This window comes from Gymnogyps californianus, chromosome 6, assembly GCF_018139145.2.
Source record: "Gymnogyps californianus isolate 813 chromosome 6, ASM1813914v2, whole genome shotgun sequence".
NCBI lineage: Eukaryota > Metazoa > Chordata > Aves > Accipitriformes > Cathartidae > Gymnogyps > Gymnogyps californianus.
In genome coordinates, this window is record NC_059476.1 from 18,017,155 (window position 1) to 18,034,656 (window position 17,502).

The 17,502-nt window shown below is 38.6% G+C and overlaps 1 protein-coding gene across 2 annotated transcripts in view; it reads left to right on the forward strand.

Moving 5' to 3' along the window:
• Positions 1-17,502, forward strand: part of BLNK (B cell linker) — a 51,021-nt gene that overhangs the window by 18,761 nt on the left and 14,758 nt on the right. Inside the window, exons 3-13 of one of the 2 annotated variants that reach the window (XM_050899212.1) lie at positions 5,339-5,395; positions 7,445-7,494; positions 8,476-8,516; positions 9,403-9,559; positions 10,792-10,952; positions 11,462-11,543; positions 12,312-12,392; positions 13,836-13,861; positions 14,423-14,451; positions 14,771-14,866; positions 15,662-15,704. In XM_050899212.1, the coding sequence (XP_050755169.1) occupies positions 5,339-5,395; positions 7,445-7,494; positions 8,476-8,516; positions 9,403-9,559; positions 10,792-10,952; positions 11,462-11,543; positions 12,312-12,392; positions 13,836-13,861; positions 14,423-14,451; positions 14,771-14,866; positions 15,662-15,704 (823 nt within the window). The remainder of the gene's footprint in view (positions 1-5,338; positions 5,396-7,444; positions 7,495-8,475; positions 8,517-9,402; positions 9,560-10,791; positions 10,953-11,461; positions 11,544-12,311; positions 12,393-13,835; positions 13,862-14,422; positions 14,452-14,770; positions 14,867-15,661; positions 15,705-17,502) is intronic. The other variant, XM_050899213.1, reaches the window with a different exon arrangement.

Consider the following 17,502-nt stretch of genomic DNA (forward strand, 5'->3'; position numbering starts at 1 on the left):
CTAAGTCCTCCTGTGTTTCAGTCCCATAAAACAAAACCCAGCATTACCTAACATTCTTATTCCAGTAAGAAGTGCTGAACAGCGTGCGTATTGATGTCACGTGCATATGAGTATCATAAAATATTCATGTGTATTTATACATAGAAAGAAATTCCAGTAATTCTGCATCCTTGTCAAATGAATACACTATTCACTGTTTCCAGTCAAACATCTATTTAAACCAATTAGCTATTTAGCACACTTCTTCTTTTTCTTAATGCAATAGCTCATTTGCATTGAACTTCCATTTGGATGCAATTTTCTCATTCAGATGTCTTTCTTTACATGGGTCATTGATGACAAAAGTACTAAGTACTTTTAAAAGTTAATTAGTACACAGTATCTGCAGTGTTTCCAGGACAACCATATTAAATTCTAGAAATACAGCTCTTGTACATAAAAGGTACATACAAACATTGTTTAAAATTGTTCTTAGAGTGACCATGATGGCTCAGTTTAAGGAAGAGGAAAAAGTATGGTTTTAACAAGAGCTAATTCTAGGTATATACGAAGCGATCAGTAGGCTGGTGGGAGAAGCAGCAGGGCTTTACCTGGTTTGGCTATGCAAGAGCTCTGGAAAGCCGGGCAGGCTCAGCTATTGCCCCCCTGCCAGCCCAGGCAGGGCTGGTGTTTGAGGGGCAGCCGCTATCCCTGGCAGAGGAGGGGGATACACTTCTAGGAGCAGCAGCAACCACCTCGCTCTCCCATTCCCCAGGCAGGAGTAACCTTAGGCTGCAAGCCCTCCTTTGTGGCCTCTTTATCACAGCTGTGTTTCTGTCCACAAACCTTGAGCAGGCTCTGATGGTAACCCCTGATTATCAGATTCTTGAGATCACTTTTTTCCTTTACTCATCCTCTTTCACTCTAGCACTGCTGCAATTCGCAGTAAATCACAGTCACGTGGTATATGTACTTGTTATTTCCACACAAGCACAAAAGCAAATTTTCCCTTAAAATGACCATCTTTCAACTACTTGGATCTTTAATTTAATCTAAGTGTGTTCTTGTTTCTAACACAGTGTGTACGTAAATAGACCACTGTGTTCAGAGATTCATCTGCAAAAACCTCATAGTTTCACTTGGGACCTGCTCACAGGAAAGAGCTTCTAGGCTGTCAAGGCTTTTGGTCAGTTTTTGGAGGGCAGGGGGATTGTGGTGGTGTTTTTTAATAAAGGGTGGCTTCCTACTTCACAATAGTAGTTTAAGTGTAGTTAATGTTAATAATGTTGCAGTGGGTCCAGTTCAAATGCCTCAGAGAGGAAAGCAGATGGCAGGAACAATAGAAGCATCTCAAGTTTATAATTTGAGGCAACAAATTGTCTCCCATAGTTGCCTGGACATGAATTCTGCTGCTAATCAGTGTTGCTCTGACTGCGTGTCCTTACGTGAGAGTAAGAGGGGAAGAACAGACAAGGGAAAAATAACAAAAACTAGATGTAGCTGAAGCTGGGAAGGTCAGAGGTGCCATCATTAAATGTCAGATACAAGATTGCTGCTATAACACCGCAATTCTTTGGTTCTCTGAAGATTAAAAAAAAAAATCCACAAAAAAAGAGCAGGCTCATAAAAACTTTCTTAATGTATGACTGCAGCACAAAGCTCACATTTCACCTCCCCCAGCTGTAATAATACAAATTGAGATGTAAAAAAAAAACCAACCATATAAGTATCTTTCTGATACTTCTATAGTTCATCTGAGTTATGTTAATCTCTTCTGCAATTATGAAGATCAGAAACTTACTTTTTAAAAAATTGAAGAAAAAATTCTCACATTTGCACATGACTTCAGAACTCAAGTCTTGAACCCAGCACGTAATGAGACTTGCAATAAAAGCATGAGTTGACAACACTGATAAGGATATGTACAAGAGATGCCAAGCTTTGCAGAATTAGAACTGGCTGTATTCCTCTGAATGTGCCCTTTGGGGGCTTTTTGTTTGATTTTTAGATGCTTTTCCTAAAAAAAAAAAGTGGTTATCCAGTTGATCGCTTCCTCCATTGCAGTTACAGGATTATTTTATTAAATGTCAAGGATCTAAACATGACTGAAGCAGGAAAAATTGTATAAAAAATTGGCTTTATGTAGCACAGATTTGGAATTTGTCTATATGCTGGAAAAAACATCGTTTTGACTCAAATTCAAACCTATTATAAGTAGAAATAATTTTAGAGAAGTCAAATAGTGTACTTGCTTATCCCAAGCCTAAAGTTGTCACACTCATGTATACTGTAAGCCTCTGCTACTGAAATTGAAAGAATGATCAAATACTCATTAAATACATTTGACTTATTACCGGTATTTGTTAAGACACTTCTAAAATCTGGATTGGCTTGTGATTATGCAGAAAAGTAAGACAAGTTCTTTCATCAAGTGTCTTGCTCTCCCATCTAGTTCATCTGCGGGGTGCAGGTGGGGAGGGATATGTCTACCATCCATGTGTGTCTTAAAGGTCTGTGGAAAGCAGTCAGAACAGTGGTGGTGAACAGGAAAGAAAACTACAGATTGTTTCTTCATTGCTTAAAAGTTCCTGTCATTTATTCCCCATCCTGACTCAAAATTTTCTGAGAGTAAAATATTGCCCACTGCAGGATAGCATTCACCTGCTTGCCCTTAATCACATGCAAAACTGTTTACAATACTGGAGTCCCAGCTGCTGTGCAGATCATGATGTCAAAGAGGATTATGTACTCAGGTGTAGAAGCAATAGGTATAGCCAAAGTTGTACAAACAATGACAGCTGGGGGCATTTTGTCATATTCACATCCTTGGTAACACAAAACAGGGAAGTAAGAGAGAAATCATAGGTTTCACTCTGCAGGAAGGTTGCCTATGCTTGAAACGCACTGTAAAGACATAGCACTCATCTGTAAATCATAAGCTTTAAGCCTCTAGCCTTTGTTCAGTGGAATCCTAGCTCTGTTGAAGTCAATGCTAAAAGTCATACTGTATATACAGCAAAGTCAGGATTTTACCCTAAAGTTTTGGTACACGCTGACCTACTGTGTTTAATAAGAAACTAGAAGTTCAGGTTACTCACCTTGTTGCAATATCACAGCCTATCAAAACTTCCTTTGCAAAGCCATCAGAACTCATGCACTTGTAGTTATTTGTCTAACTGCACACAATCCAAATATGTCCATTTCTTGAAATCATGTTTGCCACGTGACCTGAAAAATGGAAAGAAGATGCATCTTCATCTCACTTGCTTTACTCCCCTTTTTAGTTGGGTAAGTTTTTACTTCAGATTTGTCTGGTCCATTTTTCTATACCATTTATAACTTAGGCAGTAACTTCAGGCAGAAAAACGGAGTTGTGTCACTAAATGTCTCTTCAACCTGCATGGCTGCAACTAGAAGACATCCATAATCAAACCCTTGGCAGAGGAAAAAGTGGTATTTTATGGACCAAACAATGAGAGAAAAGTACTAAAGTCAAGCTGTGCCACACTTAGAAAAAGAAACCAGGGAAAAGTATAATACCTAATTTTAACTGTATTCTGAAGAAACATGAATTTCAATGTGTAGCTGAATAGAATGTTTTGAGTGCCAGGATTTTTATTAATATAACAATATTTCATCAAAGTGAAGACAAATCACAGGTATATGCCATTTCACTGCCACAGCACATTGTAAAGAAAATGTGTGAAAGAATAGTAATAACACTTTAAAAAAAAAAAAGTTTCAGATTAATTTTATTTTGTACAATTGCCAGATACTTCCAAAGCTATATCAAACTATTCCACTAGGTCATGAGAATACAGGTCAGGAAAAGTTTATCTGTCAGCTGGATTGCACCTGTTTGGAACGCTGAAAAAGTTTTTGGCGAAGTTCAATTAATTGATCTTTTAATCACAGGTGTGATGATCTAGTGCACTTCAGACTAACGCATACTATAAATACTCAACTCAGTAAAATGTCAATGTAATCTTTGTAAAACCTATTAAGTTAAAATGGTTCCTAAGAAGGGAGCGGACTTTGTACAGAGTTAACAGAAAAAGTGAAGGACTCCTGAAAACAAAGAGGTTTTAGGCACATTTTAAGTGCTGGGGGAGTGAGCAGAAACACTAGTGAGGAAATGCATCTGTGGGAGAACTAAGTGCTACACATACAGAGCTACTACTACATACGTTTGGTTACTCTTCTGGGTGTAGCCTGTAAAAACAAGTGTTGCTAGAGCAGAAAACCCAGACCACTGCTGCAGTTTATTTAAAAATTGTCCATTTAGTGCAGGAAAACACAAAAATGTGCTATGAACTCGAAGCATGTGGTTAATATTTGCAATTCCTACAGGACTCCTTACATGAGAAAAGTTAAGCACATGCCTAAATGTTTTGTTGGATCAACCTCAGCATGCTGTAGAGAGGAAATCTCAGAATACATTGTTTTTTAAAGTGAAATAGTTTATTCTCCTAAAAGTTATTATGAATTTCTGTACAGCGCATTCTGTTCTTGTGTGAGCAGCATCTAGACCACATTACGTGAAATGTCTCAAATGCTACCTGGTTATTTGTTGAAGCTAAAATGTACATAGTAAGATGTGTTATGTTACTTTTAAAACCTGTAAACATACTCTCAAAAATGTACTTGGATTTTATTGAGTCCTTTAGAACTGAAATTTCTCGGATATTTCAAAATCTCCAGAAAAATACTTATTTTCTATTAAATTTTGGAAAAATACTAGTCCCATTAAAGTAAATGGAAACTTGAATTATTTAATTGTGTTCTATCACAGCTAATACAGAGACACTTCACCACCTGTAACTTAATTCCAGAGCGGAGTAGCACTAGAACATTTTACTTGGAAATTACATTTGCTATCGTTTTATATAACTCTGCTAAAAGATATGTTAGGAAATCATTCTGTCTTCCACTTAGATACATATACTCAGTTGGATGGCATTTGATACTTTCAGTCCTTTCTCATTAACTTCAGGGGAACAGGACGGAGTCAATTGTCACGCTGCAAGCATCTATGTGGATAATTACGTCAGAATCTGAAATAGCTAGGTAACCACTCCTTGGCATAGGGATTATGTCTTTTGAGCTTGCATTGTGGTTTGCACATTGGGTCAGGTTCTGGCTCTTGCAAAGCGAAGCTCCAATTGACTTCAAAAGAGCCTGGATTTCAGTTCTGGCACTCAGTAAATCATACCAGTACAGTGAGAATTATTTTTTTAAGTGGATTTGAATTTCAGAATAAATAACATATTTGAAGAGATTCTAGCAAATATAGATGTGGCTGTGAACTGTTTCAGCTCTGTGACAGAAACATTATTTCTTTTCTTCTATTGATATTCAGGTTCCAAAATGAACAAGTGGCCCTAATTTGCAAAACTGGGAAAGATACTTGGGATCGGTATGCTATTTCAGAGCTGCACAATGGCATGATAGGCTGCTTAGACACAGACCTCTGTTCTGTGCTTCGTATGCTTTCGTTATAACATATTTACATTTTCTGTCGGGGCCACTGCCAGGATTTACGGGGCCTGGGACAAAGTGTTGAAGTCTTCTGCTTAGCAGCTTGGAAATGTATAATGTGGCTTAAGCCACATAATTTACACTGTGACCCAGACAGCCTTTTACTATTGCCTCAGTTCCACTGTTTTCCAAGTCTCCACCGTCTCTGAACAACTCACAATAGACCTGTTGCAAAGCACATTAATAGATTTTGGTCTACCCTCCCTAAGACCTGAGATCTGCCCTGGCAGTGGCCCTGGATTTTTCTTTCTAACATGCCTGTGCTAACCTGGACAGAAGACAACAGCAAGGCTGTTGAGAATGCTTTTTAATTCTGTTTGTACACTAAGTTATATTATGCTGCAGGAAGTTAAAGACTCGGAGGAGGCAGCTATCCATCATTAGTGTTGTTACTAATGAATAAAGTAGGTAAACACTTCAAAAATAATGTGCCTAGATTGTTTTTGGTTGGTTTTCTGGGGTTGGGGTTTTTTTTGAGCTTTAGCAATGCCTGCACCATTTATTCATTGATTCATGCATGAGCATTTTTTTTTTTGTGACTAGCTGAACAACAGAATTCCATCAATTCAACTCAAAAGTAGCCAAAGCATTTCTCAAAATAGACGGGAAAAGTTTGTAAATTGATGTGTTAGTGCCAGTATGCCACCACCCTGAGTTACACTGGTACCTGAACAATGACACCTAAGCAGCATGCTCAGGACCTAAATACTGAGTGTCAAATTCTTGTGGTAAAGCAAAATTTGTACACATCGCTATTGCTCAGAGATCACAAGGAAACATTTTAAATTCCTTGTGGACAATTTTTTTGTAAATAATTTACTTATTTTTGCAAATGAATTTGTTAGGACCTGATTGAAGAATGAGTGAAGCCATCAATTCAGTGGACAAAGGTTCAGGTCCACGGTGAGATCTCATCAGTGCTACAGGGAAGGTGTCAGACAATGTTCAAAAGTCACTTTGAAGAGTCATTTTAATGTGAATTGTGGTAATGTTTTATATGGCTACAAAAAGCAAAGGTGTTTTTTCTCTTCAGATGCATCAGTCTGTCCCCTGATGTCACACATGCATCATTCGTTTTGACTTTAAACCCAAATTCTTCTCTCTTTTTACAGGGTAATTGATATATCAACTGACTGTAATTCAGTGTCTTCTCTGGACAGCTGCAATTTAGCCAGCAGGAGTATACATATATACACACATATAAATGTATGAACAGAGGTACATATATATGTGTATACACATACATTACATATGTGTATACTCCTGTTTGCTAATTGTATTTGTACAGGCACATACATATACATATGTATATGTTTAGCCACAAAGATCCTTTCAGTATTTCTACAAATAATCTTTTGATTCACTTGGTATTACAAATGCCATTATAACAGTATTTGCCAAAACTGGGGCATAACACTATAAAATAATAGTAAGTGGAAACAGAATCTGGCCCTGAGCCCTGGTATACATTTAAACAGTAATCAGAAAATTAAGTGCATGCAAAATGATAGTTATAAAAATACAACTGAAGAGTGCTGCACCGCTTTCTTATGCCATAGTCTTAGCAAAGCCTCTGTGAGCCTGAGCAGATTTTCATCTTCAGATAGATGTGCATTTATCTCTGACCCCTATGTTATCAGTTTCTGCATTGTAAATGAAGAGGAGGGTGGGTGGGCAAGGAAGCTGTTCTTTCAAAATATGTTCTTAGAAAAAAAAAAAAAATCCTCAGATTAGATTCTAATTTCTTATCTGTTTCTAGCTTTTCAAAGCGTTCTCCTGCAACTATTTGCTAAGCATCTGTGAAGGTAATCTGTATTTCTTCAGCTGTAGGTATCTTTTGTTACCAGCTTTTTTATGTGTCTGGCTAATGCTCCCTTCTAGTGAATGTTACTTATTAGATCATAAATGTAATAATTATTGTTTACAGGCTAAAAAAAAAACCTCCACCAAGTCTACCACAAAGGGATTACGCTTCAGGTAAGGCTGTATTAATGTAAATTTAACTGCATGTCTGTGTATATTTGACACCTATATGCCTAACAGTATTTCACCTATACATTTCCTCATAATTTGTTTTTAATGAGAGAACAGTATAACATTATCAACAACTCTGAAGGTAGTTCACACCTCTGAAATGAAAGGCAAACAAAACGTGGAAAGTTGTCCCAATATGAAGAAAGAGTAGCAAGTAGGTACTCTTTCAAAATCAGTATTTACCAGGGTTCTGTATGTAGGCTGCTCTAAAAATGGAGAATTCGCATCCAGTCCCTCTCTGCCAGAAATTGTGCTGTGAAAGTAAATAGGGAAAAAATTGAACAAATGGATCATCACAGATTCAGAATCTTAATACTATTAACATGACAGTGATGATGTCATGAATTATCTTAGAGGTAGAACTATATTTACTTATTATACAGCACTACCCACAAACTAGTTCATGCTCATTTTTACAAGTTAACAGCTATCTTGTTAAGGAAACAACAATACGAAAACTGAAGCAAAGAGGACAGAGTTTGGAAGTTATCAGATAATTGTTCCATGTTTAACATAAACACTTGTAATTAGTGTGCTGTCTCGGGAGCTTTAACCGAGAAACAAGAAAGTGCAAGGCCCAGAGGTCAGCGATGGTTCCGTTATGTAGAAATTGTTGCTCCTACTTAAAAATGAGATGTATTAGCAGGACACTCTGTGTAAAGTGCACGCTCTGCTGTTCAGACCATGTGCAGTTTGCCATTTTCTAATGCTTTTCCAACAGCTCTGAAACAATTTTTCAAAAACAAGCAAGTAGGCATTTGATTTACTATTCAGTCCAAACCAGATGTGTTGCTCTGAACTGTTTAGGAAATCTTGACCACTCTTTTTTAACTAAATATGATAAGTATAGATTGAAAAACAATCTAAGATAAACGCTTATGTTCACTATTCCATCTCCTTAAATAACTCTGATGTTTGGTTTAGAACATGCAGACAATGAAGAGGAACAATGGTCAGATGATTTTGTAAGTACATATTTTGGGGTAGTAGGAGGTTACTGTAGCACTAAGTTAGCACAAGCAATAATGATAAAAGTTTATTTTTGAATCATCTACTTGTGGCTGAACTTAATACTACTGAAATGTTGTCTTATTTGTTACATCAGCATTATTTACAAGTAGCCACTGGTTTTTAGCTGCCTCAATTTTTTTACGTACAACTTAGAAGTACACTCAGAAGCACTGTCAGTGGTAGCCATGGATGCCAAGCTTTTTGGATAAGTAAGTGCATGGTATCAATTTGAGGGACTTCTCAAACTGAACAATAATTTCAGAAACCAATAAGATCTTCTGTTTGGGGGAGGGAGGGTGGGAGGGGTGAGGAGGGGAAAGCTGCCACTTCTTAAAAATTAAAAACTTCTGGTAAGATTTTAGAGAACATTAGAATGAAGCAAGTCATGGTCATCAGCCATGTAAAGTAATGGTACAACCATCAGCCTGAAGTGACTAGTTTCCTTCTGGAGTTAGATCCTGAGTACCTTTTTAACAGGAAAGGGAGAGGAAGTGACAAGACACATCAAGAGTCACAGCTGGAACTAGGAAGGAACTGTCCTGTGAAGGGAAACAAGCTGTTGATCCATAATTTGAAGACTGAGCTCTTGGTGTGAAAGGACTCCTTGGAGATAGCCAGGAGACAAGGAGCAGGAAGCTCCTGGGAGGAGCAGAAGGAGAGGCAGGCAGGAGTGCCTATTTGTTTAGAGAGGAAGCACTAAAAGGGTGTGTAACGTCTCCTTTCAAGGATAAGTTCTTGTAACTTAGTTAATTGTACTCCTGCAAGGATATTTGTGTCATACACTGCTATGAAGCCATAAGTATGTTATGAGATGAGAAATGGGAAGTTCTGTCTTTCTAGGAAAGTGATTATGAAAATCCGGATGACCACTCTGACTCTGAGATGTATGTGGTCCCCAGTGAAGAGAATCCTGATGACAGCTATGAGCCGCCTCCAAGTGAGCAGGAGAAAAAGAAGATTCCCTCCGCATTCCGTATTTCTAGGGGTGAATACGCAGGTAGCTATGGAATAGTTGATTATGTCAGCTTGATAATTGCTTACTTATCAGTACTAGAAGAGAAGTGGCCTCAAATGGACTAACCTGTTCTTTCCTCAAGAGTTTGCTTTTAATTCTGACAATCAGGTCTTCAGCTTTCAGGGGTACGATGTTAATACAGCATGAAACACGTAGTATTGCTGGTAGCTATTGTTTAGAACTTTAATATAATGTGTCCTAGAGGCTTTGATAGACATCTACTAATGACAAAATTCAAGCAAAGGTATGGGAGATATCACTAACTTAGCTCCAGATTCATCCGCGTATTTTAATGCAGGAATTCGTATTGAAGACTAAGCACATTAAGACTAGACAGGTCCCTTCTTCATCTTTTCTGTATCTCAAATCATTATTCCAAAAGCAGTAAAATAGAGGACAAAGCAGTCCAAATATTCACTCCATATTGTCCTTCAAGATTGGTACTGAGGAGGATAAATATTCTGAAAAACAGGACAGGATCAAGATTTTATTTACATCAGTCCAGCATAAAGGTGGGTTTTTTTCTTCCTGTGTTGATTCTTTTCAACCATGGGCAGATCGCACTGAAGTGAATGAAAGTTAGCTTCAGTTAGATGAATATTTGAGCCATGGGGAAAAGAAACATTGGCATGATGCCTGCTTTCATTTTTGTATGATACAAGACTGTTACTGGTTATAGAATAATCATCGAAGTGCTAAAATGCCACATATGTACTCATAGAAGTTTATCAGCACTTCACCTACGTGTTCTTTGAAAAGGGGAGAAATTTTTGAAATGACACCCCAGAGGACCTGGCATAATTTGTGTTTCGGTCCCACCCTTTGTGCTGTGTAACAGTTGTTTTTCTCATATGACAGATATGTTCTTTCTCACTTCCTATCACCAAAGTTCATACTGGCACAGGACATACTAACTAATGGAGTACACCACCCAGCCACCACCTTTTCCCCAAGGAGTTAAACGGTTGTTCATACAACAGTCAGTGTCTAAGCACCCTCTGCAGCCTGATACAGAGGACTGGGTTGCTACCCTGAGTGATGAAATAGGACCAGTTTGCACACAAGTCTTGAGATCAGGACCAGCATACACTCAGGTCTGCCTTCTGACCTGAGCTGCAGCCACAGTAAAGACTTGTTTGCACACGTAGTAGAAGATGGTCCAGAGGCTAATGTGTAATTTTTACTGAAATCGTTGTTTTCTTACATATTAAAAGACAATCGCACCAGTCACCAGCAGCTTCCTCCCATCAACAAACCTCTCCCAAGTACGCCCAGTCCAGCCACGTCCAGACCAAAGAAACCATCCGTGCCATTGCCATCTCCTGCTGCAAAACCAAAAGTACCATCAAAGCCTAAGGAGTGTAGCGATGATGAGGTAATGTTTATAAATATACTTGTTTTGACAGTTTAAACGACTGATGACCCCGCACCAATCGTAAGATAGACTACACAGTAATGCCATGGCCTGGTCTCTTAGCCTCTATGGTACAAATCATTTTGTACATCACAAGCAGTGACCTGCGAGTACCATGCTGATTCCTAAGGGATATCTGCCTGCTTCAAGTATCAAAGAGGCTTTTTAGACCACAGAATAGTTTCTGCTCATCCGTAACAAGCTGCAGGCAATGGCAAGAGAGCAACCTCAAAGGCTGCCCCAGGACTAAAGGGGGAAGGGAGGGCTTTTATCTACCAGTCTAGAACTGGAGTAATTTAGTAAAGGGTTTTCAGTCTTGGGAATCCCATCCACACAGGATGATAAATGTCTGAAATAGCAGTCACTGTGAAAGGGCAACTATTGCAAACTGCTGCCAGGGCTTCAATCCCAACAGTTTGTTGATATGATGGAGGTTTAACTGGTAGATTTTTGTCCTGCATTTCTCATAGGATAATTACATTGTGCCAGTGGACAATGACGACGATAACTATATTGAACCCACAGAAAGCAGCATGTCACTACCTACAAGATGTGAGTTTTAGTCGTTTAAGCTAATAATTATTGCCTTGTTAGGAACAACAGTGGAAAAAAAATGGATCACATTAATGTCTGTTTCTAGGGTTCAAAGAGTGGAGGTGCAGCTATTAAAGAGAATGCAGCCTGAAAAAAGGCAGTTGACTCTTTTGGTCCATGACAAGGCCAAGGAAAATTATTTTTAACTTTATTGGAAGCCATATTTAATTCCTGCCTCTCTCACTTAGCTGTTTCAAAGTCCAGCCCTTGTACAACCAGGAAGCTTTTCATGGTCTATGATCTCCCTCCTCATCCAAGGGAGCCAAAGCATTAAAATTCTCTGTTTGCTGAAGTGCTTCAGGAGAAGAACAAGCCTTTTTAGATTTTCAGTAGATAAAGACAGACTTTGATTCATTATTTTTTTTACCTCACTATTTGAAGTATATTTAGCTGGAGAGTGAAACTACTACAGTCCAAAGGTGAAAAGTAAACAGAGAAGAGTATGTAGTTCTGCTCTCTGACATTACTGACAGTATCAAACCTATTCAGCAAGGCATGAACACTGAATAATGTTTTCCTTTTAAAATGAGAGCTACTTTCTGCCTCAGTTGATTTGTTCAAGGTCACACAAAAAGGCTACCACTTGGGCCTACTTAATATTTATTCTTATTGTATAAATGTTACATTGTTAGTTTTTTAATACATATGTGTGTATATAAAAATGTATGTGTGTGTATACACACACATGCACAAGTATATATGTATATGAATAAAATACGGTTTTAGCTCCTGTGAACAGATTTATGAAGACAACAAAGTCAGCCCCCCCGACTTCTCCAAAGCCGCCCCTTACTTCTGATATGCAAGGTACGTGGAGTTTGTATCACTGTTAAAATAAAATAATCTAAGACTGAGGAATAATAAATTACCCTTGGTGTATTCACGACACAAACCATATGACATACTTCAGTAAAACAAAAATATGTTCCCCTTTAGGTTTTTCTATGTTGTAGCAATTGTTTTGCCTAGCTTGGATAGTAAATCTGTTTTAAGCATGAATAAAACTAGAGCAAGTCATTTGCCCCAAACTAATTTATTTTTAGTCTTTTGCTCTAGCAGAGGAACACAAATGGATCAATACAGCAAGAACGATTATAGGACTCAGTATGTTAGTAATCCCACTTCACTGTAGGAATCAAGACTCAATACTTTAAAACCACATCAAGATTCAACCTTAAAGAAATTCCGTATAAGCTGACGTTTTGCATGTCCTGTGATAACAGTGTTTCCATTTAAGTCCTACAAAAAGCACTTTATCTGGAAAAAGAAACAAAAGCAGAAGCAAAAAAGAGGAATCATATTTGCTTTTGTAAGTGCAGATATACTTGCTTAATCTTCCTCAGCTGTGCTAACTCCGAGTTGTTTTGCATCCTCATCATCTCATTAATTGCTTGGAATGTAACCTTTACAGACCAATCACACAGTTCTTTAAAAGTCTTTGCATATTCGTTAGCAATGTGTTTAGCTTTCAAATCGTAAACTACAAAAGTTTTTTTTCTGAATGACTTAAGATTTTGTGAGTTACTTTTCAGACATTTTAGAATGCCCTTTTCAATCTTAGCCTTTCTGTAAACTGGTGTTGAGCAACAACCGGCTCCTGACAGATGTTACTAAAAAAAATAAAACATCTCCCCCTGGTGGGAACTCGGACCCTTTTCAATGCAATAAAAGCGATGAAGCCTGACATGAAATTTGTTGAAATATGATTCTATTTTCATTGAAGAAACTGGACATATAAAAGGATGCTGGTGGTTTTGGCTTTTAGTATCTGTGAATTAAAATACACCTGTGGGACAGAGCTCAGGGATGGACGCTGGCCACACAAATGAGCCAGCTTGTATTTATGATTCACCTGATCTCTTCCTCCCTGACAGTCAAGGAAAGGCTAAATGCTACCACAGGTGTGATAACACATCTTTTCCTGTCCCAGGTTTGCACAACACAAGCATTCATTTTTCTTTGGGGGGAAAAAAGAAAAACAACAAAAAAGGTTGTGGTGTGGGGGGAAGGTTCATTAATACAGTGACTGTTTATCAGACTTCCTGGGACTTTTCCTGAAGTTCCCACTAGACGACCAGGAGTGTAGCTACCCCAGGGTTTTGGAGGCAGAATCAAGCTCTGAGCAGATTCTCCAAGTTATTTTTCCAGGGGCAGAACTACAACTGATACAAATTCTGATCAGTTTTTCTGGTAATACACAGTATGTTTTTGCTAACCAAAGAACACATTTTTTTCCTCCCTGTCCTACAGAAGTCTACGAGGTTCCTGAAGAAGAGGTAAGGCCTTTCTGTAGTTTGACTTGCATTGCCCTCAGGCAGGGCACAAATGTGATTGTAAAAAAAGATGATCAGCCTTTCAAAGGGGAAAAATGGGAACAAATCTCTTGTCTGCACTTAAAACTTTCTGACACTTCCTTCTCAGAAAAGCTGGCAAACCAATTCCAAAGGTCTGCAGAACAGAGTAAATGGGAAGGCGCTGAAGTTTCCCAGTCCTGTGTGATAGTGATCCAGTCTGGGAAGCAGCAGCCTAAGGGAATGCTTTCCAGAAGCAGAACTGTAGCAAAGGAGCAATGACAGTTCTGACACAGTAATTTTCTTCCCACTTACTGGTACTGACATGACGTATGGCCAAAGCAGTGTGCTCAGGGCTTCACAGATTTACTGGTGGTGACTTCTTACCTCTCCCATCCTAGTGCAGATTACCAGGCAGAGTTCTACTAGAAATCTATACCACAAAGCAAAAATAAGATATTGCTGTGATAACACAAAGAGGATCATACAAATGTATTTTATGAAATCAAGAAGTGACCAAATAATTCAGTGCATTTTGTCTTACAGGAAAACCCATCACCACCACCAGTAACCAGGTAACCCATTGCTATGTTTGTGCGTTATTTAAAACTTGTCAGAAAATATATTTTCTCATCTAGATATTATATGTTTGATAATTCTCTTTCTAGAAGATATACATATAGTAATTCTCTGTCTTTAGATTATCTACACAAAGATTGTAATCTATTTCTATGCTAATTTCAATAACCCAAACGTAACACATATTAAAAAGAAATACCTCTTAAGGGTACTTTTTAGAATTTTGAGGGGGTAGGGGAAGAGAAAGAGAAGTTGCCTTTGTATTCACTGTTGTTAAATGTAATTTTCCTTTCTTAATTCATGTTTCATTACTAGGTTCACTAAGCCACTTCCATCTACGCCTGCTCAGAATACGGAGCACTCCCACATGCACAGCATGACCAGAGAGTCACCTAAGCTGGATACTTCCAGGTAAGTCACCAGCAGCTTATACCAACAGGAAATATTAGCAGAGACAAAATTTTCTTCTCTCTATTGTGTAGCCTTCAGACAATAAGCAATTGTCAGGACATGCAAATAGCTAGGGAAGTTGGGACAAGGTAAGAACTGAAAGTTCTCATTTCCTTGCGAATTTCTGTATTCAAGCCAGTTTGCCAAATGGGTACTGTTTTCTTGAATATCCCTTTAGGGATCCAGTGCAGAGGTAAAACATCTCTGCAAGCCAGTTTAAAGTCCTATTACCCATCTCTGCACCCTTGCAAATGAGATGTTTTTGCAGGGGATGGGGCACAGGATTGCTTGTAAAGAAACTGGACACAGTAAATCTATGATTTATATTCCAAGTCTCTGGAGGAAAAGAGGCAAAGGAACCTTGAGTATGCAGCCTATTTCACTCCTATATCCCCAGAAGTGTAGGAAGCTGCTTTGTAACCACTGTCTCATCTCTAGGACATCGCTCTACAAAATAGGCCATATGCCCCAGGAAAAGCAGGTGGCATCCACAACACTGTGTGTGTTATGGTGTTTGGTGAGGTCCTGTGCACAGTTGCAGGGGACCCAAGGTCCAGGACAAGCTCTTCTAGAGTAGTTCCACACTAAGGGCACAGCATCACCACAACCACCGCGGCGGTGCATAGCTGCAATTAAATCCATTTACTGCAGACCTCCTCCTCTCTAGATCTTGAAACGCATATCTGAGCCAAGCAATTAAATAAGTAAATCTTAACTTATTGTGTATATTTTGTGTATTTTGTGTATATTTTCCAGAAATATTTTGCCTCTTCCCAGAAATCGTCTTCATCCAAAAGCAGTGAGTAATTAATGTGCCACTATAAAAGAATGTGTTAAACTTAGGCTGTTCTGTGTTTTATATATATAAATAGATGGATGCTTTTTATTATCTGGATTAAATAACAGAAACGGATGACTCTCAATGTCAGATTGATCTAATATTGTAATTGTGGCTATTAATCCCTTGGACAAAAGAGGTACGTTGGACATCTGTATTGATCCAAGAAAAATTTCAAGTGTTTTAAGGGATATAAGTCTCAGTCCACAAAAATAATTTCTCGTACTAAAAAATACCAGTTAAACTCCAGGAACCTTACTTTCAGTAGCAATGGGTGATTTTGCCCAATCTGAAGCACCTTCCTTGAGCCTCATTCATCTCAGATGATGAATGATTAAGTCTTTCTGAAAATTGAATCCTTCTAAAATGTCAGACTGGGTTGTCTGAGTAACCAGTATCACTAGAAAATGCAGTCCATGAAGGAGTCATTACAAGCTTTGGGTTCCTCAGGCTGTGTTTAAGTCATTCCTCTTTTTCCTTTACTCTTGTCCCCAGTCTGTCCCTTCCACTGTGCTGGAACAAAGGTTTTCTGAAGCAAACTACTTGGACACTTGTCCAACAGCAGCTAATGGGCAAAAGCAAATACATAAAAGGTTCTTTTTCAGCCAGATTAGTTCCATAAATTGTTCTGCACCATAGCTCTACTAACAGTTGTGCCAGCACAAGAGAGGGTGCGTGTGAGGAGCAAACTACCAAGAGAAACAGGGTGACAGTAACTGCATCGGCATCTGTGCCAAAAGCTATGGGCATCAAACTCTGTCCCAGCCCAATGCTCTGAATTGTCCTTAAGAAATAATCAGTCTACCAATAACTACATAGAGAAATTAGATGCTTAAAATCAGGAATTTGGGGTCATACCATCGCATTAGATGTTACGGTAACATAATGCAGGTGGTATAAGAACATCCTAAAGTCTTAGTTTTAATTCTTAAATTTCTAGATATACCAAGTATTTCGGGGGGGGGGGGGGGGGTGTGGTTTGCACACCTCTACATACAACAGTACCAGCATTTTAGTTTCCCTTCCACCTCATCACAACATTCTTCCAATTTAGATCTCTATCCTGTAAGATGCTGAACAATTCCTGAGTGGTGCCAAGTCCAGGATTTCTCTTTTATGAAAGGGTTTGATTTCTCAGCTTTTCTTACCAATATAAGATTAAAGAAAAAATCCTTCTGAAGGGAGAACGTTGGACAGAAATTCCACACTCTGATCAGCACTAACGAGAATACTCCTGCTTCAGAATAGACTCGAGTGCCATATTGCCACTGAAACCTCTCCATTAATTCACTCTCAGAGCTTACCTCTGAGATGAATATCATCCTAGCTTTGCAGAGAATCAAGAGAGACTCTTGTTTTGCTGGGGCCACACACTGAGTTAGTTACAGCACCAAGGATGGAGGTCCCAAACAAACACTCATGTGTTCAATGGGTGTATTCAGCTCCTGGGTACTTGCAGTTACCCAGTTTGGCACAAGAGTCAGCCTAGAAAAGAATTACCCAGTGTAGTCCAAATTTTTGGGTCTTTGCTTGCTGTGTAAGTGGTCAGCCCTTACAGTTTTAAAGAAAATCATGGTAATGAGCATGATGTTTGTCCAGTGCTGTGCTGCGCCTTTCCATCCCTGACTGTGCACACTGACAAAGCAAAACAATAACTGAAACGTCTGTTAACTGCTCCCATTCAATCCATTCTCAACACTAACCAGCACTGATCATGTTAACAGAACTGTAACCCTTTTTCCCCTCAAATGCCTGGGCT